This window comes from Herpailurus yagouaroundi, unplaced genomic scaffold (genome assembly GCF_014898765.1).
Source record: "Herpailurus yagouaroundi ecotype Mexico unplaced genomic scaffold, PumYag 419, whole genome shotgun sequence".
NCBI classification, from domain to species: domain Eukaryota; kingdom Metazoa; phylum Chordata; class Mammalia; order Carnivora; family Felidae; genus Herpailurus; species Herpailurus yagouaroundi.
Window position 1 is genome coordinate 372705 of NW_024412636.1, and position 27303 is coordinate 400007.

The 27303-nt window shown below is 50.5% G+C and overlaps 1 protein-coding gene and 1 long non-coding RNA gene across 3 annotated transcripts in view; one reads left to right on the top strand and one right to left on the bottom strand.

Annotated features, from left to right (window-relative positions):
- Nucleotides 1-4382: 4382 nt before the first annotated feature.
- The window catches only part of EFCC1 (EF-hand and coiled-coil domain containing 1), a 41143-nt gene continuing 18222 nt past the window's right edge, over nt 4383-27303 (bottom strand). The window contains exons 3-8 of one of the 2 annotated variants that reach the window (XM_040463717.1): nt 14386-14543; nt 12493-12631; nt 11129-11294; nt 9200-9340; nt 7167-7236; nt 4383-6344 (exon numbers count right to left, since the gene is read on the bottom strand). In XM_040463717.1, coding sequence (XP_040319651.1) covers nt 6208-6344; nt 7167-7236; nt 9200-9340; nt 11129-11294; nt 12493-12631; nt 14386-14543 — 811 coding nt within the window. In that variant the 3' untranslated portion in view covers nt 4383-6207. Of the gene's footprint in view, nt 6345-7166; nt 7237-9199; nt 9341-11128; nt 11295-12492; nt 12635-14385; nt 14544-27303 lie in introns of both variants that reach the window. The other variant, XM_040463716.1, reaches the window with a different exon arrangement.
- Nucleotides 19343-24151, top strand: LOC121022530 (uncharacterized). Its single transcript, XR_005786985.1, has 2 exons — nt 19343-20555; nt 23101-24151. It is a non-coding gene; the product is annotated as an uncharacterized LOC121022530 (long non-coding RNA).

A 27303-nucleotide genomic window follows, 5' to 3' on the forward strand; every position in this document is an offset into this window, starting at 1 on the left:
TAGCACCATTTATTGAAAAATCTATCTTTGTTCCACTGTACTGCTTCTGTTCCTTTCTCAGAGATCGGCTGACTATATTTGTGTGGGTCTATTCTGGGCTCTCCACTCTGTTCCAGTGATTTATTTTCCAGCACCGTATGTCTTGATTACTGTAGCTTTATAGTAAGTCTTGAAGTTGGGTAGTGTCAGTCCTCCAACTTTGTCCTTGTCTTTAATATTGTGTTGATTATTCTGGACCTTTTGCCTCCCCATATAAACTTTGGAATCGGTTTGTCAATGTCCACAAAATATCTTGCTGGAATTTTGATTGGGGCTGCACTGAATGGAGAGATCAGTTGAGAAGAACTGACGTCTTGATACTTCTGAGCCTTCCTGTCTGTGAACGTGGAATATGCCTCCATTTGTTTAGTTCTTTCATTTCTTTTATTGGAGTTTTGTATTTTTCTTCATGTAGATCTTGCACATATCTTGCTCGGTTCATATCAAAGTATTTCATTTTAGGGGGTGCTAATGTAAGTGGTGTGGTGTTTTTTATTTCAAGGTCTACTTGTTAATTGATGGTATATAGGAAAGCAAATGACTTTTGTATATTAACCTTGTATTTTGCAATCTCGCTATAATCACTTATTAGTTCCAATTTGTTGCTGTTGTTGATTCTTTAGGATTTCTACTTAGATGATCATGTCACCTGCACACAAAGAAAGTTGTATTTCTTCCTTTCCAATCTGTGTATCTTTTGACTTAATCAGTTTAGGTTGCTAATAACAAACACCATGGACTGGGGGGCTTAAATGACAAACATTTCTCACAGTTCCGGAGGCTGGATTAGCATGCCAGCATCATTGGATTCTTGGTGGGGGCCCTCTTCCTGGTTTATGGACTGTCACTTTCTTGTATCCTTGCATGGCAGAGACAGCGAGACAGAGGAAGCAAGCAGTCTCAGGTCTCTTCTTATAACAGCACTAATAATCATGATGGCTCCACCCTCATGACCTAATTACCTCCCAAAGGCCTCTGCTCCAAATACTATCCCACTGGGGATTAGGGTTTCAACATATGAACTTTGAGGAGATGCAAGTTTTCAGTCCATAGCACCTTTCATTTCCTTTTCTTGTCTTATTGCATTGGCTGGGACTTCCAATAAGATGTTGAAAAGGAATGGTGGGGGACATAAGGTGTTGAAAAGGAGAGGGGGACATCCTTGCCTTGTTGCTGGTCTTAGTTGGAAATTATCTAGTTTTTCTCTCATTAAGTGTGATGTTGGCTGTAGGTTTTCTGTAGATGTTCTTTATCCAGTTGAGGAGGTTCCCTATGCCTAGTTTGCTGATGGGTTGGTGTTTTATTATGAATAAGTGTTGGGTTTTGTCAAATGCTTTCTCTGCATTTATTAATATAATCATGAGATTTTTTTTCTTCTTCAGCCTGTTGATGTGCTGGATTACATTAGTTGATTTTTGAATGTTGAGCCAGCCTTGCATACGTGGGATAAATCCCACTTGGTGATGGTGTATAATTCTTTTTGTACATTGTTGGATTTACTTTTTTGAGGACTTTTGCACCTGTGTTCATGATGTAGCTCTAATTTTTCTCTCTTTTTTAAAAATGTTTATTTATTTTTGAGAGAGAGCATGAGTGGGGGAGGTGCAGAGAGAGAGGGAGAGACGGAGAATCCCAAGCAGCCTGTCAGTGCAGAGCCTGATGGGGGCCTCGAACTCACGAACCATGAGATCATGACCTGAACCAAAATCAAGAGTTGGACGCTTAAGACTGAGCCACCCAGGCATCCCGTGTAGTTTTCTTTTCTTGTAATAGCTTTGTTTAATTTTGGTATTAGAGTAATTCTGGCCTCAGAATGAGTTAGGGAGTATTCCCTCTGCTTCTGTCTTCTGGAAGAGATTGCAGGAAATTGGAAGAATTTCTTCCTTAAATGTTTCTTCCTTAAATTTACCGGTGAACCCATCTGGGGCCTGGTGCTTTCTGTTTGGGAAGGTTATTAATTATTAATTCAATCCCTTTATTTAATTTTTAAAAGATTTTAATTTTAGGTAATCTCTACATCCAATGTGGGGCTTGAACTTACAACCCCAAAATCAAGAGTCACATGCTCTACTGACTGAGCCAGTCAGGTGCCCCTGATTCAACCTTTTTAGTAGATATAGGCCTGTTCAGATTTCTTCTTGTGTGAGTGTTGGCCGATTGTGTCTTTCAAGGAATTGGGCCATGTCATCTAGGTAATCAGATTTGGGGACTTCAAGTTTTTCATAACATTGCTTTATTATCCTTTTAATGTTCGTGGGATCCATCGTGATACATCCTCATTCATGTCTGATATTAGCAATATGTGTCTTCTCCTATTTTTCTCAATTAGTCTGGCTAGAGGATTATTGAATCTATTCACCTTGTCAAAGAACCAGCTTTTGGTTTCATTGTTTTTCTTTATTGTTTTCTCATTTTCAATTTCATTGATTTCTGCTCTAATTTTTAAAATTATTTCTTCTGCTTATTTTGGACTTAATTTGCTCTTATTCTTCTAGTTTCCTAGGTGGAAGCTTAGGTTTTTGATTTTACATCTTTTTCTTTTCCAATATATGCATCAATGCTATAAACTTCCCTGTAATCACTGCATCCCACAAATTTTGGTAGATTTTATTTCATTTTCATTTAGTTCAAAGCATTTTTAAGTCTCCTTGAGATTTTTTCTTTCACCTACATGTTATTTAGGAGTATGTTGTTTAATTTCTACATATTCAGAGATTTTCCACCTACTTTTGTTGATTGATTTCTAGTTTAATTCTATTATGGTCTGAGAGCATACAGAACACATTGGAAATTGTGAGGGTGTGTTTTATGACCCAGAATATGGTATATCTTGGTGAATATTCCATGTGATCTTGAGAAAAATGTGCATTCTGTATTTTCTGGATGAAGTCCTCCATAGGTATCAATTAGATCCAGTTGGTTGATGGTACTGTTGAGTTCAATTGTGTCCTTACTGATTTTATACCTGCTGGATCTGCCCATTTCTGTTAAAGGGGAGTTGAAGTCTCCATATATAATAGTGGATCCATCCATTTCAACTTGTAGTTCTACTGGTTTTTTCCTTATATATTTTGACACTGTTGTTAGGTGCATATACATTAAGGACTGTTATGTCTTCTTGGAGAACTGACCCTTTATCATCATTATAAAAAGAGGCATTACATAATGCCTCAACATTTTTCCTTTTCTGAAGTCTGCTCTGTCTAAAATTAATATAGGCTCTGATAAAACCCCTATAAGTTAAGCTCTGGCAAAATAGTTTCTCTTAAGGGCCTTGTTAAGAAAAATAGAGTGTTCTGGCATATTTCGACATGGTTACTTTCCCTTCTACTGTGAGAAGCAGGTTTTTTTCCTCTCTGAGTTTCACTGTGAGGACCTGGTAGAGCTTCAGAAGGTAAAGCTCACCAAGGTGTGGGACTCCACCCCTTCCGTGACTGGGTCACCCTGGAGTTTTTAACTCTCATACTTGTCCACACTGAGCCTCCACCAATTTGTCAATCACAGTTGAGCTTTTCCTATTCTGGTACCGGTTCCTGAGAAGGTGGCTTCTGCTTTGGCAAGTTGTGATTCTCTGCATTCGGCAGTCTGTCTCTCCAATTTGGGGGGCAGCCTTTGTCCTGTGACGTTCATGGATTTAAGAGGATTTGTTGAATTTCCAGCTTGTTCAGCTTTTTACTTGTCGTTAGGATGGGCTGATGACTCCCAAGCTCCTTACATGCTGGACTGGAAACTGGGCACATGGTTGCCCAGCCACAGACTACATCTCCCAGCTTCCCTTGCAGCTAGGCATGGCCAGTGGGGTGTAAGTAGAAACCTTGTGAGCCAGAGAGCCTTTCCTTCCCTTCCCCTCTCCTCCTTCCTATGGGTTGGAAGGCAGATACAATTCTGACGAATTGGCCTCCACCGTGCAAGGGAGGACATCACTCTACGGAATGGCAGAGCCACAAAGTGGAAGGGACCTGGGTCCGTGGGTGACCACATAGAGCAGAGCTGCTCTGCCAACCAGGACCACGCACCTTTGGATTGTTACAGCAGGGAAGTAAAGTTCTATCCTCTTGGACCCAGAGTATTTTGGGGTCTCTTTATCGAGGCAATTTAGCCTGTACCCTAACTAATCCAGACCCCAAACCCTTAGCGAGCCAGAGTTTCCTAGACAGAGACAGCTGGCTGTGGTAGAAAGTACATGAGATACGGGCCGAAAACAGGCCTGCTCCAGGCTTGGATGCTGATTTACCGGGTAGCTCACCCTCTCTGGGCACTTCTCCATCCAAATCCACCTCAACTTGCCTCCAATGAGCTGAGGGGCATACAAGTGTGGCGATGAACCACGGATGGCCGGGCAGTTGGTAAGAGCAGATTTTAATGAGGGACATCCTGAGGATGAAGCTTACTGTGACTGTAACCTATGAGAGCCCTCTGTGCCTCTGTCTGCAGATTTCAGGTGGCTAGACCTGGAGGCACTGTAGGAATGTGTCTTCCGGTGGCTCTTGGGTTTTAGTAACATAACGGTCAAGTTGACTTTTTTGAGGACAGCTTCCAGGTCTGTGAATCTTAACACACGTGTAGCGTCCTGTGCTTGCTGCCATGGTCAGGATACGGAACAGCTGGCCCTTCTCACTGGGCGGGGCACAGGTGAAGCTCACCTGGGTCATGCAGTCAGCAGCACAGCCGGGGGAGGCGGGCCTGGTGGGCTCAGGCTGAGCTGAGAGGAGCAAGTTGGGGGCAGCCCCCTCCTCAGGGCTCAGACCAGCCTCCTCAAGGCTCTTCCCTGCCCACTGGCCCCTGAAGAGTCCTAGGGGCCTTCTCAAAAAAGCCTGGCTCATCTGACAGGACCAGGGGTGAGGTGGCCCCCTGGAATGGCCACTGGCCTTGGTCTCTTTCCTTCCATTCCCAGAGGAACCATAGAGAAACTGGGTTGGGGCCTGTGTCACCCTGCCTAGGAGCCTGCAGTGGCTCCCTGATGCCTTCTGGCCCCATCCAAGGTGCTGAGTGTCTGAGGTCAGAGAGGAGGTCGGTCATTGTTTGTCCCCAGTCCCTGCTGCCCTGCCCCGGAGTGTCCGCTGCTCCCAGGCTCCCCCTGGGTACCCCTTGGTCCTCCTTCTCCCATGATCCCCTTCTGTGTCCCTGTAGCTTTGGCCCCAAGCTGCTGGTGCCGCCTTCCTCCCACGGACCTGCAGCTGCCTCTTCTTCCCTCCTCTCCATCCATGCTCCATGGGGCAGCTCAGAATCCTCCAGTGGCTCCTGATCGCCTGTGGAAGCAAGTCCTGGATCCTCCTCTGCTATTGGGTTCCCCCACCCCCGACCTTGCCACTGTCCCCCCAGGCACCTGCCCTCACCCCTGCATCTGCCCTCCTTGGCTCGGATGAACCCCTCTAGGCTGGACTCCTGAGTAACTATTTTACCTTGATTTAGCGCTGATTTCATGCATGTTGCGCTATTTGCCAACGTATCTTTCTCTCCTATGAGATGTTAAGGTAGGTGAGAACGGGCAGCTTGTCTTACTCTCTCCTGTGACCGCATGAAACCCAGTACCCACTGCATGCTTGTGAAAGAGGTGTTCCAGGTACTGTACTAAGGGGGGGCCCTTTCTGGCCCCACTCTTGGCTCTTGCTGTTTCCTCACATTAGCATTTAATGTCCTTCTCTCCCCTCTCTGTCCATCGAAATCCTGCCTCTCTTCTAGAGTTAGTTCAAGGGCAGCCTCTACCTGGAAGCCTGCAGTGATCACCCCCTCCTTATGTTTCCCCAGCCTGTGTGGCCTGGAGGTTGGGCACAGTGTGCCTGCATCAGGCACATGGGTGACAGGAAGGGGGCAGTGCTGGAAGGGGAAAAGACTCCAGGAGCCCAGGGAGGGGATTCTGGGCCGGGTTGTGCATGAATGTAGGCAACTCTGCACTGAGGGCAGGGGAAGCAGCAGCAGGTATGGGCTGATCCAGCAGCCCCAGGGTTTGAACATGAACTCTGGCAGCAGGAACGCAAGGGAATCTGTGAGGAACGAAAGGAAAGGATGTCTGTCAGGCTCTGTCATGGGAGGCTCTGGGGTTAGGTCCAGTCCCACAAGGAGTCTGGGTCTCCAGGGTTCTGAAGATGTGATGCTGGTCAGGCTGACGTGGAGGCTGGTCTGATGGAGGTCGGGGTGACCCAGGTGCCCACAGTTGGGCCAGTGGCCTCAGCAGGAGATGAGGAGGGGGTTGGCGAGTGCAGGAGCCGTGGAGGCTGGTGCCGAGGGCTCTCTCCGCAAGAGCTCACAGCCAGCCAAAGCCGTGTGCAGGGCGTCCAGGATGGCTGAGGGTCCAGATCTCCCCTCTGGAAGGGAGGAGTAGACAGGGAGGGCACGTCAGTTTGCTCACCATGGCCCACAGAGCCACTTTTCTTTCTGGGGCCCTCCCCAGCCCTCTCTTGTCTCACTCCCACTGAGGACCCCAGAGAAGCCGGCTCCTAGCACATAATTTCTGACCTCCCTCTCGATTCCAGGGGCCATTCCAGGTGCTAGACATACCCAAGCCTTGCCCAGCAATGCCCTGTGAGGCTAGCGAGCAAAGGCTTATGATCAGTTGGTCATCCCATTAGCGTGAGGCCCTTTGAGGAGAGAGCTTGGCCTGGCTCGTCTTGATTTCACGAGACACAATCTGGCCCTGATGTAATCCTACTGCCCCCGAACTTTATCTAAAAATGGTGACCATGTAGCTCAGTGCTTAAAGGAGAGACCTAAGGCTTTGGGTGCAGCTGGCACTTGGCCTCTCTGTGCTTCAGTCTCTCCATCTGTGGAATGGGCACAATAACAGAACCTTCTTCAGTGGGCTGCTGTCATGACGCAGGGGATTAAAACCATGTGAGGTGCCTCTCCAGAGCCTGGCACATAGTCAGCCTGCCGACTGAACTGAGAGCAGGGAACCCTGCCCAGTTCCCTTGGGGGTTTTGGCCCTGCTGGCTTCTGCTGGGCTCTTCTCCCCAGGACTTCTGTTCCCCTGCTCTTGTCAAATAGCCTTTTGAACTGTTCCTGACTACGTACTTTCAGGGCGGTACTGACAGTGGCATTTTGCAGACAAGACACTCAGGACAGACAGTGCTGAGTCAGGCCACCGTCAGATGCTGTCCAGGCTCTGAAAGATAGGAGAGATCTCCTACCATGTGTGGGGTCCTTGCAAGCATCCAGCGTGTTCAGCAAAATCTTCCCCAGGGCTCTTTTCGATATGTTCTGAAAAAGAAATAGAGACAGGGCTGGGCTGCACTGTGGCTGCTGTGTCCTCGTTCAGCGGCTCGGACTTGGTGGCCCCTACGGGCTTCTGCATGGCTCCCTAGGGCACAGAGAGTCACTACCCCCCTCCCTTCCTGGCCCCCTGGCCCTAGGCTGGCAACACTGCTTGCTGGGCTTCTCAGAGACTTTTGGTGGGTGGATTGAGTGGTATGCGGGACCCATTCCATCAAAGATCACATATTTGTGGATTACCACTCATGTGCCCAAGGAGAAGTAGGCACTTGGGAAATAAACATGAATAAGAGCATTTCTTTTTTTTTTTTTTTCAACGTTTATTTATTTCTGGGACAGAGAGAGACAGAGCATGAACGGGCGAGGGGCAGAGAGAGAGGGAGACACAGAATCGGAAACAGGCTCCAGGCTCTGAGCCATCAGCCCAGAGCCCGACGCGGGGCTCGAACTCACGGACCGTGAGATCGTGACCTGGTTGAAGTCGGACGTTTAACCGACTGCGCCACCCAGGCGCCCCGAATAAGAGCATTTCTATGCATGGTCTCATGTAACCTTTGGAACAGCTTATATTATTAGGCTCCTTTTAATGGGTGAAAAAAGCAGTGCTGAGAAAGAATGAGACATTCGGCCATAGCCACCCAGCAAGGAGGCAGAAGATCCAGCATTTACCCACAGGCTGCATGGCCAGAAGTTGCCTGCTGCTGCTGGCTGCCCCTCAGCTCTTCTCCCAGGCTGTGCTAATCTGGCCTGGGCCTTGCTGGTTCAGTATCCTAGGCAGTCTGGTGCACAGGTAAGAGCCTGCTTAAAACTCAGGCAAGCCGGGTTCAGATCCCACTCTCACCTTACAGCGGCTGTAATCCTAAGTTAATTGTCTCTCAAGAAAAAAAAATTTTAAATGTTTATTTATTTTTGAGAGAGAGAGAGAGAGAGAGAGAGAGAGAACATGAGTCGGGGGAGAGGCAGAGAGAAGTGGGGACAGAGACTCTGAAGCAGGCTCTGTGCTGACAGCAGAGAGCCTGATGCGGGGCTCAAACCCATAACCTGAGCCAAAGTTGGATTGCTTAACTGATGGAGCCACCCAGGCACCCCTCAAAAAAAAATTTTTTTTTCTAAATAGTTTGCTGATGCTATTTAGGAACACGATTGATTTCTGTACTCTGATATTTTATCATTCACCTTGCCAAGAAATTACAATAATTTGCTTATGGATTCTCTTGGGTATTTCTGTGTAGATGAATATGATATATAATTACTGATAGCTTAATGTCTTCTTGTCTAATCCTTACACCTTTTCCTTTTTTTTCTTGTCTTATCCCATTGGCTGGAACATCTAGCTGGAATACAGACAGTGAGGACAGTCATGCTGGTCTTGATTCTGACTTTAGAAGGATTCCTTCTAACATTTCACCAATATCTGTGAGGTTTGTGAGACGTAGTTGGCTGAGACTCCTTATCTGGTAAAGGAGGGTCCTTACTGTTCTTCTTTCTTTTTTTTTTTTAATGTTTATTTATTTTTGAAGAAGAGAGAGACAAAGTGTGAATGGGGAAGGGGCAGAAAGAGAAGAAGACACGGAATCCAAAGCAGGCTCCAAGCCCTGAGCTGTCAGCATGGAGCCCGACGCGGGGCCCGAACCCACAAACTGAAATCATGACCTGAGCCAAAGTCGGATGCTTAACCAACTAAGCTACCCAGGCTCCCCTATGATTTTCCTTTCTTATATTCATCCTTCTGTGGTTTTGAAATCAAAGTTAGGTTAGCTTTATAGAACAAATTAGAGAGCCTCCTCTTGTTTTTAATTACCTTCCCTGAGCCTCCTTTTCTGCATTGGAAAGTGGAGATAAGACCTGCCTAATGTGAGGAAAGCTCAGAGCCAGGCGCCCGACATAGGCCGGTGCCCCCTCCTGAGAGCCCCTCTCGTTGCCCTGGGTGGGCCACCTCCTGTGAGCCTACCAGGTCCCGGAGCCTTTGCAGGAGCTGCACCACGTCTACCAGCTTCTCCTCCAGCAGGGACAGCCGCACCCTCTCTGTCTCCACCATCTGCAGCTCCAGCCTCAGCTGCTCGTTCTCTTCCACCTTCCGCTGCAGCTCTGCCTGCGGGGACCAACAGGGACTCAGCGCCCACACTCACCGTGCTGTCTCCGGGCAGGACCCACAGCTTGCCTTGACCCTTTCTCAGAGGTCATCTGGCCCCCTCTGCCCCCCCACCCCCACAGCCCAGAGAGGCTGCATGTCTGGCCTAAGGTCGCACAGTGTGTTGGGTTAATGTAAGAATATGCATATTTTGGTTTCTATTGGAGAACTTCATTTTCCCTTCTCTATCCATATGCTTTCTTTTTTTTTTTTTTTTTAATTTAAATGAAAAAAAATTTTTTTTTGGTTGCAAGCAACAGAAACTTCTTTTCTGGCTAGCTTAAACAGAAAAAAAATTCGCTAGTGAGCTATGGGTCATTCCCAGAACAGACCGGTGGCTGGAGAAGCTCAGGGATGGGGCAGCAGTGGGGTCTGAGACAGTAGGACGGTCTCAGGCCTCTTGTCCAGGGGCCAGAGCTGAGAAGAACACTTTCCAGCAACTCTCCCACCTCTCTCAAGATGGAAGGCCTCAGGAGAGGGGCCTGATTGGGCCAGTGTGAGTCACTGGCCCACCTTGGCCAGGGGAGCACTGAGACCGTGGGTATCCACTGGGATACCCACTAGGGGGCAGCTGCCAGGCAGTCATAACGTGTCACATGGCTATCTGCCTTCTAAAGCAGGGATGCCAGGAGTAAGGTGGTCCCTGTTCTTAGCACTGATGGAGGGAAAGAGAAGCAGCCGAAGACGTGGTGCCCTTGGACTCTCTGAGTCCTCTTTGGGCTTTGGGCAGGACAGAGAAGGCATGGTGCCTATGCCTCCTGCAGACGGGCCTGGAAGATGGGCTTGGGGACACAGCTCGTGTGCCTCAGTAACTCTCCTGATCCCCACTTCCTGGAAATTTACTTAGAAAAGGGGCGGTGGCTATGCCTTGTGGAACTGCATCAGAGCAACGTCAAAGACAGCATGGGTTTAGAATTTCAGGTATATAAATATAAAACGATCTTCTATCAAAACGACAGTTTGCAAAAGCGTAATGTGCTGGGGCTTAATGAAATGGTGACTCTCAGTAGCACTCCACACTTGATTACTGTGGGATGGAGAAGTTGCTCGGAGTGGAGAGATGAGAAAAAATGCCAAGCGGTCTCATTGAAACGGAGACACCTCGCCATTGGCTGTTGGTGTATATCCCTCCCTTACCCTCCATAACTCTCCTGGGGGACAGTGTCCCTCCTCCCCCTCATCTGACTTTGATGGAGCTGCTAATCACTGAATCTTGCCTGGCTACCACAGGGACTGGCCCAGGGACACTCACATGACCGAGGCTGGGCCGGTTGGCGTTCCTCCCTGAGGTTTAGTATATTGGGCTCTTATCCCCCTGGGCTTTCTTAGGTGGGCCAGTGGGAGGCTGGAGCTGTCTCTGGTCCCTTTCCCCACCATACAGAGGAAGCCTTTCTGAAGGAGGGCGAAATGAGGCCAGCGCCAAGAGAAACACAGAGCAGATAGGTGGCAACAATCTGGTCTGAGTCGCTGGATCCAGCTGTTTCTGACGCTCATCTCCTCGGCTGTTCTTGCCAGCTCCATATTCTAATAAATACCTATTCTGCACGCAAGCTGTTCTGAGATGGTTCCTTTAACTTGCAACCAAAATATTCTTCGTTAAATCTACGACAAAGGAAGGCACATCTCTTTGAGTCTTGGTTTACCCATCTGTGAACAGGGCACAGGACTTGGCTGACATCCCTCAGGGTTCTTCCAGCTATGAGAGACTTTAGCATTGGTCCAGACCTCGACCTCTGGGGCTCAGCTGACCTCCTCCCCAGGTGTCCCCAGGGTCTTCTCACTGCAGCCCTGGGTCCCCAGCTGCTCCACCAGCACGGCGATGCGAGCCTCCAGCTCCCCCAGGGTACAGGCATGGTCAGCACTGCCAAAGTGGCCGAAGTAAGTCACAAGCTTCTTGGCTGTCTGTTCATCACACCTGCAGCAAAGGAGAGCACCAGCACTGTGGGGCTGCTTTCCAGAGCCTGCTCCAGCCTCAGAAAGTGGGTGTTGCCACCGAGTCTAAAAGCCAGGCCATGGCACCCCCTGGTCAGTACCCCTCCCGTGGCTCCCCATCTGACTGAGAGGAAAAGCCAAAGGCCTCACCCAATGTGCCCCTCTGATCTCCCTGGCCTCCCTCTCATCCATCTTCACTCACTGTGCTCTAGCCACAGAAGCCTCCTCACCGCCCCTCCAACATGCCTCGGGGCCTTTGCACTTCTTGCTGTTCCCTCTTCCTGGAATGCTCTTCCCTCATTTCCTTCAGGTCTTTGCTCCAATAGCACCTTCTTAGAGTGGCCTTCCTGGCATCTCCTCGCCCCTCGCTCTTCTGCTGCTTCACCTTATTTTCCTCCTACTTGTCACCACTCACTAGAATAGGGGCTCCAGGAGAGGAGGGCTGCTGTCTTGTTTATTGCCGTTCTCTCAGAGCCTCCAGACTTGTCTGGCACGAAGTAGGTGCTTAATAAATGCTTGTTGTTGACTTAAGGGTCGGTGGTGACAATAGTCCTGGAAAGCTGACAGCACCATACAATATAATAATAAACACCAGCGCTGCCCCTTGGTGGCGTACCTACTGCGGTCAGGCACCTGTTAGGCATTTTATAGCCTTGACAACAAATCTTCACAAACCTCTTGCCTGCCTTAGAGACGAGGAAGCTGAGGCTCAGAGGAGTCAGGAGACTTGTCTGAGGTGCCCCAGGCATCTGGGTCTTTCTCCCCTCTCGGGTGGTCGTGAGGATTACATAAGTTGGGGAGTCAGAAGGCCCCTGACCTGGGCCAGGCTGGAGGAGGGCACCGTAAACGCTGTTTCTCGCGGGAGCGACCGGGTAAGGAAGGGTCTGGTATGTCCTGGAATTACATGGAGCTGTGGGCCATGTCCTGGGATAGCGGCCAGGGGACTGAGAAGACACCAACGGTCACTAAAGCCCCCCACAAAGTGTGCCTTTGCCAGTCCCCTCATTCCATCCCCGCACGTGCCTGGGGTGGGGGGCGGGGCATCTGATCACTTCCCTCCTATGGACTAGGGGACAGAATCAGGCCTGTCAGCCTCCCAAGCTCAAGCTCTGTCACTGTGTGAAGGGGCTCTGGGCCTCTCGCGCCCCCCCCCCCCCCGCCGCCCTCTGCGGCACACATACCCACTCCTGCAGCTGGAGAGGCGAGCCAGCAGCGTCTTGACCTTGGCCAGTGACCTCTGCTCTTCCTGCCACTTCTCGGCCTCCTCTTCTTCGTCAGAGGCGGCCTGGCCCTCCACTGAGCGGAACAGCTGCCCGTCCGCTGCTGGAGAAACACGGGATGCGGGGACAAGGGACAGAGGGAGGGAACCAGGCAGCCCGCCCCAGGGGGAAGCCACCAAGGCTCACCAGGAGCCACGCCGGCCACCCAGAGCCCCTCCCTGACGTTCTACCCAGGGACCCTGAGAGAGAGAAGCCCTTTTTCTTCTCCGCTTTCTAAGATGACAAAACCAGCCGGGACCTGTCTGTGCCCTCAGAGATGCAATATTATTCCCATTTGAGGATATGGCCATCCCAGCCAGGAAAGCCGTGGGGCGGGGGCTGGGGCTCTGCTGGCACACACACCAGGTTGAACAGGTTTTCAGCTCGCAGGGGGCTGCATGCCTTTGACACTGGGGGGGGGGGGATGCAGAGGAAGAGCAGTCATAAGCGTGACTCTGTGTGATCCCCAGCATGGCTGTGTCTGGTTGGTGTCCCCCAGTCTGGCTGTGCATCAGAAACCCCGGGGTTGGTTGTGGCCTCCTGGTGTCCCGTCACCCAGCATCAGGCTCTGTCTCCGGGGGGGGGGGGAACAGCCCCCGAATATCTCTCCAGGGGAGCCCTCCCTTTCCTCCCCACTCCACCCCAGCCCCAGGGACACAGATGTCCAGCCTGGCCAGGCAGAGTGCAGACTAGACGGCCACGGGACTGGGTCAGCCAGGGCAGCAGACCCAGGGCGGGCCGAGGACAGTCAGGCCAAAATCTGATTCAGACTTCCAGGGAAGAGAAGGGCCTGCACTCCCCTGGCCTGGGAGTTGGAGGGTGTGGGTCTGGAGCTCCTGGGGGCTGTCCAGTCAGTAAGAGGGGAGCGCCTTCCACACGATGGGTCCACGAAGGCAAGGCAGCAAGGGGTGCAGTTCTGCTGACATCTCGGCTGTGCCCAAAGCCTACTTGGACTTTTTAATTAATTCCCCGCACCGTACCTTCCATCTGACTCGAGCCAGTTTGACAGTGACAATGGCCTGACCCTCGCAGACAGATAGTATCCTGAGCAGCAAAGCTGTGCATACCTTCCCCCCCGTAGAGGGAGAGGAGAATCAGAAGCAGCAGATCTGAGGTGGGCCTGGGCATCTGTGATCCGGGCCACCTGGCAGGTTTGGGAACCACTGATTCAGGTATCCTGACTTGGGACACCCGTCTCTCCAGCCTGACTGTCCCAGCTGGGTGGGCTCAGGGCCCTTCCGTTTAGTTTCAGTAGAAACTGTCCTGGACCAGAGTGCCTGGGTGGCTCAATCGGTTGGGTGTCTGACTTGGGCTTAGGTCACGATCTCATGGTTCGTGAGTTCAAGCCCCGCGTCGGGCTCTGTGCTGACAGCCTGGAGCCTGCTTTGGATTCTGTGTCTCCCTCTCGCTCTGCCCCTCCCCCACTCACGCTCTGTCTCTCTCTCTCTCTCAAAAATAAATAAATGTTAAAAAAGAAAAATAAGAAACTGTCCCGCACCAAAGAGAACCAGGGTTGAGGTGACTGATCCATGACGTTTTGGTTGCATGAATCGTGTTCCCAATATTGACGGTTTGTTTCTTGTCCTCGGGATTTCCTGGTGCGGTGCTGTGTGTATGTGTGTTGTGTATGTGTGCATGTATATATGCGTGTGTGTGTGTGTGTGGTATCATTACGGTCACGGTCATTAACACGTCCTGGTGCCCGAGGCAGGGGCAGGCAAGGGGCTCTGAAGATGAACTGGAAAGATGGCACCCAGCGGCCCCTCCGCACCTGCCCATGGCTGAGCCCAGCGAGCACTGTGTGCAGGGACAAACCTTCGTCCAGGGGTCTGTTCCCGGAGCTGCTGTCTGACTGCCAGGCTCCCTCTGGAGAGGTGTCTGGGCTTCTGGTCCCACTTTCCTCAGGTTCACCACTCTTGGCTTCTGGCTCTGGGCTGCCTTGTGAGGAGATTGGGAGCTGGGTGCCCTCTGACCTGTGGGCAGGGGAGAAGACACAGGTGCTGAGAGGGAGGAGGGGGCTTGGCCAGCTTCCTGCTGGCAGTGTGGGACGTGGACCCACCCTCTGCCACTGCTTACTCTGCACAGGTGAGCTATGATGTGCCTGAAGAAGACCATGTGGTTGACCTTACCGGCTCTCTACCCAACAGCCAGGATGTTAGAGTCAGACTTCCATGACAGACACTCCCTGTCCCAGTGTCCCTTGTATCTAAGGCACAGGTTGCAATCTAATTTTAGCCAAGGAGGCTAAAGGAAAAATCTTCTGGGGAGCCTCTGGAATGGATTTTTATCCCTTACTAGAAGTAAATCAGGAAAGAAAATGCCCTTCCTTCTTGCCTTTGGACTTTGTCGTGTGGATATGTTTGAAACACTGGCAGCCATCTTGTGACCATGAGGAAATGGCTGAGAGAATTATGGAGTAGTTGAACAAGAGCCCTGATATCTTTCAGCTGCTGAGAGTCCTGGACCTCCCACTGCGGGACTTCTTATTATGGGAGAGATTTTTTTAAAAGTCTTAATTGTTTCAGTTACTTTTAATTGGGCTTTGGAGAACCTACTTCACCCTCATCAATCAATGTTCTTGATATTCTAAGGTCCTCACTTGAATCTTCAGGGTCCGTGTCACTGCCCTTACAAAATCAAGGGAAAAAAAGAAAAACAAATCTATCCTAGCATGAAAATATTCACTAACGAACTGGCTGCTTATTAAACTAGCCCTTTCCTCCTCTTTCATTTTATACCCGCATCTGTCTTTCATCTCTTCAGAATCTGTTGTTACTCAACCTCTCCCTGTCAGATGTAACAGCCCAATAGAAAAGAAAGGGCTGTGAAGTGAAATTTCACATCTTGGAAAAGAAGAGGCTGTGGGGGTGTCGTTGAAGGGCTACTGGGGAACCATGGGACTCACAGGCAAAGCCACTGATGGTGGGAATGTGGCAGAGTTGGGCCAGTTTACAACCGAACAAGAGAAAAATCAACAGGATTAGGAAGGGCCAGGAGCACCAGAAGAGACTCGGGGGACTGGGAAAAGCCCTTAGAAAAACGATCAAAAGTCTCGAATACTTTTGCAAAGAGACCCTCCTCATGACCCAGTTGCAACAAGAAAATGTGACGTTAAGGACGCCCCATTGTGTTTTCACACAGTTTTGTTGGGAAAATTATTCCAAAAGGAATATAATCAACCCGGAAACAGTCTACATCTAAGAATTAATACACTGTCCTACAGTCATGAAGATTGCTTTTAAAAAAGGAGTGAAAAGTGAAAAATAGAATTGCCGTGTGACCCGGTAGACCACTTCTGGGTATGTACCCAAAAGATCTGAAAGCCGGGACTCAAGCAGATGTTGACACACCCTTGTCCACCGCAGCATGATTCAATAGAAGTGACCCAAGTGTCCATTGATGGTTGAATGGATAAAGTGTGATCTATCCATACAATGCAATATTATCCAGCCTCCCAAAGGGAGGAAATACCGACGCGCTACAACACGGACGAGACTTGACATGGTGCTCAGCGAAAGAAGCCAGTCATCAGAGGACAAATGCTGTATGATCCCACTTCTGTCAGGTCCCTAGAGCGCTCAGATTCCTGGAGACAGAAAGTAGGAGGGTGGGTGCCGGGGGGCTGGGGGCCGGGAGAACGGGGAGTTAGTGTTTAATGGGGACAAAGTTACATTTTGGGAAGATGAGAGAGGTTCTGTGGATGGGTGGGGGGATGGTTGCACAACAGTGTGAATGTACTTAACGCCACTGAACTGTGCACTAAAAAATGGCTACAATGGTTAAGTTGTATGTTATGTATACATGTTACAATGGAAAAAAAAAAAAAAAGAAGGAATAAGTAGTTGAAAACATCACCTGGTTGTATCTGCTAAGTAGCACAAGAAACTCACTTTAATACATTTTGGGTTTATTTTTCAAGTTAAAGCCTCAGTCAAATCAGACACAGGCCACTCTCTTTGGTCCCATTTTGTGCAGATTCACTTCAGTGGATCTCTCCGGGGCCAAGTATTATTGGAAACCGAGGACCCTTCTGCTCCGTTCAGGAGTTGCTGTTTGAAGTCACCGGCCAGTCCTTGCCCACACAGACCACTGTAAAGATAGAAGCCACACAACACCGTGGATGAAGCGGGGGCCTTGGTGCCAGCCCTGGCCTTGCCAATGAGGAAGTGGCAGTGGGACCTGGTCCCCATTTTGCAGATGGGTCGCTGGAGCCGATGACCTCTGAGGTCCTCCCATCTCTGCTTGCGTTCTGGTGATCAGGCCTGTGTGAGTATTCAGAGGAGCCAGCTTGGCCAGCATGCATGTCAGGGACATGTCGGGGACGCGGCACTGCAGAGAGTCCTAGCAGGTGTGGGTGCCCAGTGTTTGTTGGGTGGATTCAGCATCGGGGGGACTGTCTGCTGAGCCAAACAAGAGGGGATCTGCGGGACTGCGCTCGGGACCCAGAGCAGGGCATCGGCTGCCTGGGGCCACCCAGCACCTCCTCCCCGTTGGTGGCAGCTTCCCTGACTGCCACCCAGATGTCTCACCTGCTCACCTACCCCTACCACCAGCAGCTAGTCTGCTCAGAGGAGGGCGTGGCGTGTGGCTCCTCCCCATGCTAATTAGCATGATCCCACCCCTGGCCACCGTGATTGGCCCAGGCCTGCACAGGTAGCCAATGAGACCAAAGGAACTGTCTGCTGGGGTTTCCCGCGGATCCGCTGGCTCCCTGCCTGGTGAGGTCTGAGGACGACATGTAGGGAGATGTGACAGCCCAGGGGGCCGGCTGGAGATGCAGGGAGCTACAGAGAGAGCCTGAAGATGACAACAGAAACGACATCCTTAATGACATGATTTGGGTTGCTGGATCAGGGCTAACCCTAAACTTTTGTGTGTGTGTTTTTAAAATTTTTTATTTTGGGGAGAGGGCGCGAGCACGCAACTGGGAGAGAGGGGCAGAGAGAGAGAGAATCCCAACCAGGCTCCACGCTTAGTGCAGAGCCCAATGTGGGGCTCGATCCCAGGACCCTGGGATCATGACGTGAGCAGAAATCAAGAGCTGGATGCTCAAGCGACTGAGCCACCAGGAGCCCCTAAACTTTCGTGTTTTACGAGCCAATAACTAAGTCCTGTATTCAAGCTCCTGTAATGCAAGCCGAGAACAGGGATCTGGCTTGGCAGCCGTCAGTGTGAAAAGGCCATGGGCGGGTATTCTTGTTTAAGCATGACACCATGTGAGGTTTCCAAAGGCTCATACAGCCCGGAGAAGAGAAGACACGAGGGTACGGGGTCACTGTTTCCAAGACTCAAAGGTGGAGACAAGTAGCCTTTTTATGGCCCCAGAGGGCGATGCTTGCCCAGAAGGAGAGAAGGAGGGGGAAGCAAAGATGAGATTTGGAGAATCAGAAGGAGGCAGTTTTAGCTCACTGTGAGGAATGACTTTCTCACAGGGATTGCTGACCAAGAACAGAATGGGCTGTCTTGCAAGGTAATGAGCTTCTGGGCCAAGGAGGTATGTAAGGAGGTAAGGGACTTCAGTGGGCTGGAATTTTGAACAGAGTTGGAGGCCGAACTTGACAATATCTACATCTTCCCACTCTGAAATGCTGCTTTCCCCCCTAAATTATTTAAGGGCTTCAACAAACAATATGAGACGGAGGGACCGAGCCCTTATTTACAAGTTTCCTAGCATAGGCTAGCGCTGGCACCCTGGTCCCTCCTCTCCCCACATGCCCACAGCCACTTGAGTCTTGGAAACCCCGCCCCAAGTGCAACTTTGTGCATTACCAACAATAACCAGAAACAACAACAGCTAAATCTTTCAGAATGCTTACTAGGTGCCAGGCACTGTTCTCAGTGCTTTAAACATTTTCCTCGCAGCAACCCTAGGAAGTAGGTACTGCCATTACCCCCATTTTGCAGAGGCACAGACAGCCAGAGTAACTTCCTCAAGCCTCACAACTCAGTTCTGGAGCTGCTGCGATTCACGCTCAGGCCACTGGCTCCGGGCCCACACCTCCGTGGCCCTGCCACGTGGGAGGAAGTTTGGGAGGCAAGGTCTGGAATGACCCAGCCCAGCCGCCATTCTCATTAGGTGACTATAGGCCACAGGCAATGAAGTCGGGAAGAGGAAGCCACCGAGAATAGTGTGGAGAGTGGGACAGGGGCGGATATGCCTTGGAACTTTCCAAGAAATAAAATGTGGCTGCAAAGCAACAGAGTGTCCCCAGGGACGCCGAGCGTGTGCTACCTGGTCTAGTAACTGGTATTTGACTGAGTCTGTCATTACCCCCCCCCCACCCCCCCCACGCCCCCCCGCTGATTCACTCCATAGGGTCATTCGCATAGTCACGTAAATGTGCTGTAATATCTCCACCTTAAAACCAAAAACGAAAGCCAACCAATGAAATAACCCTCTCCCGCATACAGGTTCCCCCACTTGCCACCTCTCTCTCTGTCCGGTTTAGGGCAGAACTTCTAGAAAGAGCTGCCTCGGCTACACATGCCGTTCCAATCTCACCTTGTCACCCACGACGGCTGTCCTGTGAGACCCAATGGCTGCCTCTCAGTGCTCATCTGGCCGGTGAAATGAACACTACACTTCCTAGTGCACACGTCATGGTGCACGTTTCATTCTTTTCACGTTTATTTTCAATTAATTTTAGAGAGAGAGAGCAAGCAGGGAAGAGGGGCAGAGGGAGAGAGAGAGAGAGAAAGAATCTCAAGCTCAGTGTGGAGCCCAACTCGGGGCTCAGTCCTACAACCCTGGGATCCTGACCTGAGCCAAAATCAAGAGTCAGATACTCAACGCTCAACCTATTGAGCCAGCCGGGTGCCCCCATAGTGCACATTTCATGGGGTCCGTTTCACGAACACTACTCTATAGAAGGCAACGGATGCTACATTACTCCCTCACCTGGTCACTTTCTTCAGGTGGCTTCCAGGAGACAGCTCATCCCTCCCTGGTGCTCCTCCTTGTCTACTTGGCTCGTTCCTCCTCTTCCTCCCTACTCCTCTGTGCTGGCTGGCATGCCCTCAGACCCCACCTGAGAATTTTATATCATTTAACTCTTTAAGGGGTCTCAGCCAATGCTGTGGCGGTAAGAGCCGATGACTTCCAAATGTATCTCCAGCTTTGGCTTCTGGGATCCAGTTTTATGACAGCCTTACCCAGCTTAACTGCTGCCTTGGCATCTCAACCTGGATGTCCCACAGGCATTGCAGATGCCTCCGAGTATCCTTGTCTTTCTCCGTCTGCTCCCTCTGTTTGCCCTCCGTGAAAAGCGCCAACACTCACTTGGCCCCCCAAAGTGGAGGTCATACTTGAGGGCGGAGAGTCTGACCCGTCACTCAGTTCTGACCCCATGTCCAGCCCAGGGGTGCTGGAGGGAGACAGAGGGCCGTTCTATAATGCTATTGTGTGGCCACTCCCATGCTGGGTTTGGGCAGGTGGGGACAGAAGTGGGAAGGAGGCAGGGGGAGTGCAGCCCCTGCCCTCAATGGATTTCTGGGTGGCAGGGAGTCCAGACCCTTCACTCTTCAAGGCAGTGCCCACTGGACTCGGGGCCAGACCCTCATAGACAAGGAGGGTGCTGGGTCTGCAAAGCAGGGAAGGTGTTCTAGAGGAGGCAGGACTTGGGGTTGAACAGAATGAAAGAGGCAAGGCAGCAGGTGTCTCTGGGGACAGATCAGGGGCAGCAGGGCCAGAGAAAAGGAGTCACGGTAGACCAGAAAGGGCTGAACAGGCCCTGATTGGGCACCCCAACTCCGGGCTGGGCCTTATGTGTGGTGTTTTGAGTACTGCTCATGGACTTAGGAGGTCGATATCTCTCAGAGGAGGAAAAGGTTAAGTCACAGGTGGTTGAGGGCCAGCAGAGATCCGGACCTGGGTCCCTCCTCTCCAAAGCCTGACCTCGCCTTGTTCCATTGTCCCATTCCCTAGGTCACCAGGCCTTGGAAGGTCCCACATCTTATAGATGGTGGAAGCAAGCAGAGGTTTGCAGGTATTAGGTTGAACCATATGGAATTGCTGGATTTTGCTGGTTTTTTTTTTTTTTTTTTTTGAGAGAGAGAGAGAGAAGGGAGAACATGAGGGGCGGGGGTGGGGGGTGGGCGGTGACAGAGAGAGAGTGAGTCAGAGGATCCAAAGTGGGCTCTGTGGCTGTTGGCCCAGGGCCCAATGCGGGGCTTGAACCCACAAACCACAAGATCATGACCTGAGCCGAAATCGGACGCTTAACCGACTGAGGCTGATTTTGCTGATTTAGACCTGCAAAGGGGGAATTTAAAATGGTTCAATCTGATAGGATGTGTATGGATACGGTCTCTCAATTGACCGGTTGCAAATCTGTCACTTCAGTGGTGAGTACCCTGGTTTGTGAGAGGCTTTGTTAGAATTTTCTAGGCCTACAGGGCTCCTGGTTGGTTCAGTCGGTGGAGCACGTGACTCTTGATCTTGGGGTTGTGAGTTCAAGCACCATGATGGATATACAGATTACTTAGAAATAAAAAGAAAAGAAAGAAAGGGTTTTCTGGGTCTAGAAATCTGATAGCCATCCACCCTAGGACTGGGCTATATAGCCCCGTGGTTTAAGGAATGTTTCCCATAAGAATGGGTCCCTTCAAATCGGCTCTGGGAAGGAGACGGAACTACTTGGGGACAAGGCAGAGGGTCACCTGTCATCTTGCTGAATGAACTGGGTGCTCTGGCCCTCCCCCCCCCCTCCCCCCACCAACCCACAGGTCCAGCCTCCTTGAAACACCAGCCCCAAGGTCACAGAGCAGACACTGTATCATGTTACGTCTCTACCCTCCCTCCCCACCCCCTGGGCCATCAGTACTTGCTATCATGGTCATTTTCTGGAAGACAGCTCTGACCCTGCTCCAAAGCTCTCTGTGGCTCCCATGGCCAACTGGAGAGGTCCAGATCCCCTGATATCTGAACCCCTCCATGGAGGAGTTTCTGAAGTTGCAAAGCAAAGATCCGACGGAGGAAAGAACACATTTTGCTCAGGAGGGCCCTCTGGGTGGGGACAAGTCCCTCTGCTCCCTCCCCACCCCCTGTCCTGCCCTCCAGTCCCCACTGTACGGGAGTACAGTAAGGGAGCAGAGGTCAGCTCTGACCCCGTGTCTCTTGCCTTCAAAATGCTTCAGTGGCTCTCTGTGGCCACCAGGAAGAACTTCAATATCCTTAACACAACATCAAGGGTCCTCCAAGATCTGACCTAACCCTCCAGCCTCATCACTGGTGATGACCACCGGGCATAGCACAGCCAGACCCACCGAACTCCTGTGTGTTGCTCTTGGGGCCTTTGCGCGTGACAACCACAGCCAACACCCGTATGGCCTCACCGTGTGCCAGACACGACACCATTCTGAGTCTTTTAAATTTTTTTTTTTCAACGTTTTATTTATTTTTGGGACAGAGAGAGACAGAGCATGAACGGGGGAGGGGCAGAGAGAGAGGGAAACACAGAATCGGAAACAGGCTCCAGGCTCCGAGCCATCAGCCCAGAGCCTGACGCGGGGCTCGAACTCACGGATCGCGAGATCGTGACCTGGCTGAAGTCGGACGCTTAACCGACTGCGCCACCCAGGCGCCCCCATTCTGAGTCTTTTAATGCAAACTGCTCTATTCTTCCCAGTAACCCTAAGAAGGAGTGATTTCTTCTTCTTCTTCTTCTTCTTCTTCTTCTTCTTTTTTAGTTTGTGCATTTTGAGAGAGAGAGAGAGAGAGAGAGAATGTGCATGAGTTGGGGAGGGGCAGAGAAAGAAGGAGAGAGAGAGAACCTCAAGCAGGCTCTGTGCTTGGTGGTTCGGAGCCCTGGGTGAGGCTCGATCTCATGACCACGAGATCACGACCTGAGCCAAGATCAGGAGTTGGACACGCAACTGACTGAGCCACCTAGGCACCCCTGAAGGAGTGATTCTTGTTACTGCCATTTTGCAGATGAGGAAACTGAGGTGCAGAGAGCAATTTGCCCAAGGCCACACAGATTGCCCCATCTTCAATGTGCACCCCGAGCCCAGCAAGTTCAGCCTGGAAAATCCTACTGGCCCTTTGCTCTCCCCTCTGCAATGCAAATACAACTTCCTCTCAGGACTCCCCTCTCTCTCACCTGGACTCCCAGAGCTCACATGCTCTCAGGTGTCCCGTTATGATACGTGTCCCTCACCAGACAGAGGTTTCCTCCGGGCATCACAGGGACAGAGTGGCCCAATAATGAATTAGTGAATGAGGGCATGAATGTGTGAAGGGTAGGTCAGGCCTGGACAAGTCCTGAGCCTGGGTGAGGATCCCAGCTTCCTCCCTCACCTTGTGCTCTTGGATTGTTCCAGAAAGGACAGAGAGGAGAGTACTCATTGTGAAGCCACAAGGCCTGGGTGGCGCCCCAGCTCTGATCAGCTTTTCCTGTGGACCAGGGGCTCATCTCCTGCGCACCTCACTGAGGGGTGGACCCTCAAAGTGAGAGGGTGTCGTGCTTTCTTAAACTGTACACCTTTTTGCCGCCGACCCTACTGCTTACTAATATAGGTTTCCTTTCCTAGGAAACACGATTACCAGCCGTGGAAAGCCGGTATCTCGTCCCACACAGAAAGTAACAACAGCAACAAAAATACATAAAAGAACAAAACAAAGTGAGTCGATTCTACCTAACCCTGAGGTTTCTGTCTGCCTCTGAACCCGAGACTGCTTTTTCTCCCTTAAAGTGGGTTAGCCCGGAGGCGCTAGAGATTTGCCTGTTCCAAACCAGGACTGAGGAGGCCCAGCCTCCTCGCTCCATGCCTCCCTGGCCTGTGACCCCTTCTGCGCCTCGGTGCCACTTTCCTTTGGGAGCCATGGAGGAACTGGGGGCGGTGGGGGGGGGGGACTCCTGTGACTGTGGAGGTACCGGTCACTCAACAAGCACTGGAGAAGGACCTCCTTCCCAGTTCCAGGCGGTTCTGGGGCAAGGTGGGCCCTGGAGGCTGTCCACTGTCCCCTTACACCCTCGCTTCCGGACAGACCCGAGTCCTCGTGTGCGGTTGGGTGTTTCCTCCAGCTGGCCGCATCTGTGCACTTCCCGGAGGCTGGGGTGAACCTCTGATGTCTCCCTCCTGTTGGAGGCCGATGGCCACATCTGGCCACCAGCCCGGCGGCTTATGCAATCTGACAAAGGCCAGATGTTGCTTTCTCCCTTCCTCCAGTCCTGCGGCTCCTGGCTCTCAGCTCGAGGTCCCCAACACACAGGCCCCTTCTTGGGATCCACGATGCTGAGAGGGGTCTCGGGAACTGCCCTATCTGGGTCGCGTCCCGCAGGACTGTGGCTCTGCAGTGTGACCCCCGGGTCTCCATTTCATCCCCCCATTCACTCGTGAGTAAACACGGAGGGGCCCTGGGTCCCATGAGGGTGACATGAAATGACACAGTACTTCCAAAGCTGGGGAGCCCCGGCCTCCACTAACATTCGAGGCCATCCAAGGTGGTGCTCAGATGGACAGTTGCGTGTGTGTGTTTTAAACAGCTAAGCATTCATTTTGACGTGTATGAAGCACAAATAACAAGCACACCAAACAATTTCAGTTTTCTGTGTATGATAGTTATACCTTTCTTTTCTTTTAAAAAAATTTTTTTTAACATTTATTTATTTTTTGAGAGACAGAGAGAGACAGAGCATGAGCAGGGGAGGTGCAGAGAAAAGGAGATACAGAATCGGAAGCAGGCTCCAGGCTCCGAACTGTCAGCACAGATCCCGACGCGGGGCTCGAACTCACGAACCGTGAGATCATGACCTGGGCCGAAGTCAGTCACCTAATAGACTGAGCCACCCAGGCGCCCCCTTTCTTTTCTTTTTAAACAATGTTTATTTATTTACTTATTTTTAAAAATGTTTATTTATTTTGAGAGAGAGAGAGAGAGACAGCATGAGCATGAGTGGGGGAGGGGCAGAGAAAGAGGGAGCAGGAGGATCCCAGGCAGGCTCCACACGGTAAGCACAGAGCCCGACGTGGGGCTCGAACTCATGAACTGTGAAATCATGACCTGAGCTGAAATCAAGAGTTGAATGCTCAACAGACTGAGCCACCCAGGGGCCCCTACCTTTCTTTTCAATAAATTTATTTAAGTAAAAAGAGTGAGATGATTTAAGGAAAAATATTAAATAATAATAGCACAGGTGCTATGCAGATAATGGCAAAAAGTGACACGGAGCCTAGGAGAATGTCTGAAGCTTGGCAAGCCTTAGACCAGCACACGGTAAGCTCCGGGAGCTATGAGAGCTGCGCTCTTTACGGCCTCAGCCACTTGGTTAGCCCCTCAGGGGAAAGGACCCCAACTCTAAATATGGGCACCCTCTTTTTATAATGGCTATTTCGGAATGGCCCCACATGAGCTGGATAAATAATATACTCAATCCTCACAAATATTCGAAAAAATTCAAAAAAAATTAATGTGATGCGCTAACAGTGATTTAAAGGAGAAAGGAAGGTTATAATACACATTTCAACATGTAAATATTCAGACGTAATGATACTTTTAGATGGTTAAACCTACCTATAATGGCTTTTTAAAAATTAAAGTGTACTTAACACAATGTGACATTAGTTTCAGGTGTATGACACAGTGATCACACATTCTGCTGTGTTCACCACACGTGTAGCTGTCCTCTGTCACCATACAACACTGTTACAATACCAGTGACCATGTTCCCTGTGCTGTACTTTCATCCCATGACTTACTCATTCCATAACTGGAAGCCTGTATCTCCCACTGCCCTTCACCCCACCCCTCCCCTCTGGCGGCCGTCAGTTTGTTCTCTGTATTTATGGGTCTGTTTCTGCTTTGTGTTTGTTTTGTTATAACAGCTACAGTTGAATTTGAGAGTCATGAGGTAATATTCAATTGCATGTTGTTGACATTCTTTCCCTATATTTGGCATTTTGAAATATGGGCTAAGAAAATATATTCAGATGGATGGATGGATGGATGGATAGGTGACTGGATGGATAGATGGATGGATAGATGGATGGATGGATGCATGGATGGATGGATAGGTGAATGGATGGATAGACGGATGGATGGATGGATGCATGGGTGGATGGATAGGTGAATGGATGGGTGGACAGATGGGTTGATAGATAAGCAGACTCACTGGGACACAGCATAATGAATGCCAGTGGACACAGACATTCCTTATCAGCTGGTTAAGCACAAGTGTTGTCAGTGTCTAGGATGTGGTTTTGAAATGATGAGCAATTCTTGGAAAATTCCAAACAAAACCAAGTATAACCTTCCCACTACTCACGCAGCATTACATTCTTGGAAAATCCATTGTACGTTAAAGCTATGCAAAGAATTTGTGGTTATATGGAAAGCAGCGTTAGATCCCAGTCTCAGACAATTGTAGTGACAGCACGTTTTTCAAAGAATGAATGTCCAGACATTTGGAAGCCGTGTGGGGTACGGGGCAATCCTGGGTTGTACAGGACCTGTGCAGAAGCTTGCGTCCCTGGGAAGGCCCCCCTCAAGGGCCAGGAACACTGTCCCCCTATTCATTGAGACAAACACTCCCTCCCCACAAGTTTCCAGAACATCGCAGACTCCCTCCTTGTTCCTGTTCTAACCTCAGGTCCCACTGGCTATGGGAGCCTCCACCCAAACCTGGCTCTAGGCTGCCTCATGGGGGGACTATAAGGTGCCCAATTGATGGATTTGGACTTGGAGGCTGCCGGTTCAGCCACTTGGACCATGCCAATGCCCTGGGGAAGCACCCAGGAACTTCATTGGCCAGTGCCCTCTGGCCTGCAGCCATTCTGGTCACCCCCCCCCCCCCCCGCCACCATGTGGTCTCTGGGCTTGCAGAGCCACGAAGGATGGGGGACTGGCTTGTATCTGTTTACTCCTGGGCTAGCCTCTCAAGCAAGGGTGCCCTCATCACGTCCCTTCCCCTCACTGAGACTCAGCAGCCCCAAGCTTTTAAATGGGGAAGTCGCCCCTGCTCATGGATGAGAGCTGGGGCTAAGTGAGGGACGTGTGCACCTGTTCACACTGTAGGCACGCATCCAACTCTTGTTAGCTCCCATCCTCTGTTCACAACCGCCTCCTTCTCTATTCATTTTGTTTTCTAAAAACCTCAAATAAATGTTTCAGCGCATGGATTGTCGCCCAGTTTCTTAATCTGACCTGTGCCGATGAATATGGTGGCCGCTTGTCATACTGGGCTACTGAAATTTAAACTAATTACAATGAAATTCAGGTCCTCAGCATGTGAGCCACATGTCAAGTGCTCAGTAGCCACATGTGGCTTATGGCTACCATATTGGACAGTGCAGATATAAGCCATTTACATCATCACAGAAAGTTCTGTTGGACAGCACTGAGGTTATGGTAAGAAGATAAAGTAATACTTCACAGTCATTTTGCCTCGAACCGTAATTCTGACTTGTAAGTCGCCTGTCCAATTCACTATCACGTTCCTGCAGTGATAATTCTGCTTAAATTGCAATTATCTGAACCTAGAAATTGACCCTGTTGTATGTATAAACAAAATATATCACAAGTGGGTTCCTGCCATAATCCAATGCACTCCTCTCTACATGGAAAAACTCAAACTGGGTCCCTGTCGACACCCACTGAAGGGGTGGACTCTGGGTGGATTAAAGACCTAAATATGAAGGGCAGAATTAAAATAGAACATACAGCAGGATGAGTGGCTTTGAGACCTAGGGGTGGGGGACAGCTCAAACAAAAACTCAAAAGCAAAAATCACAAGG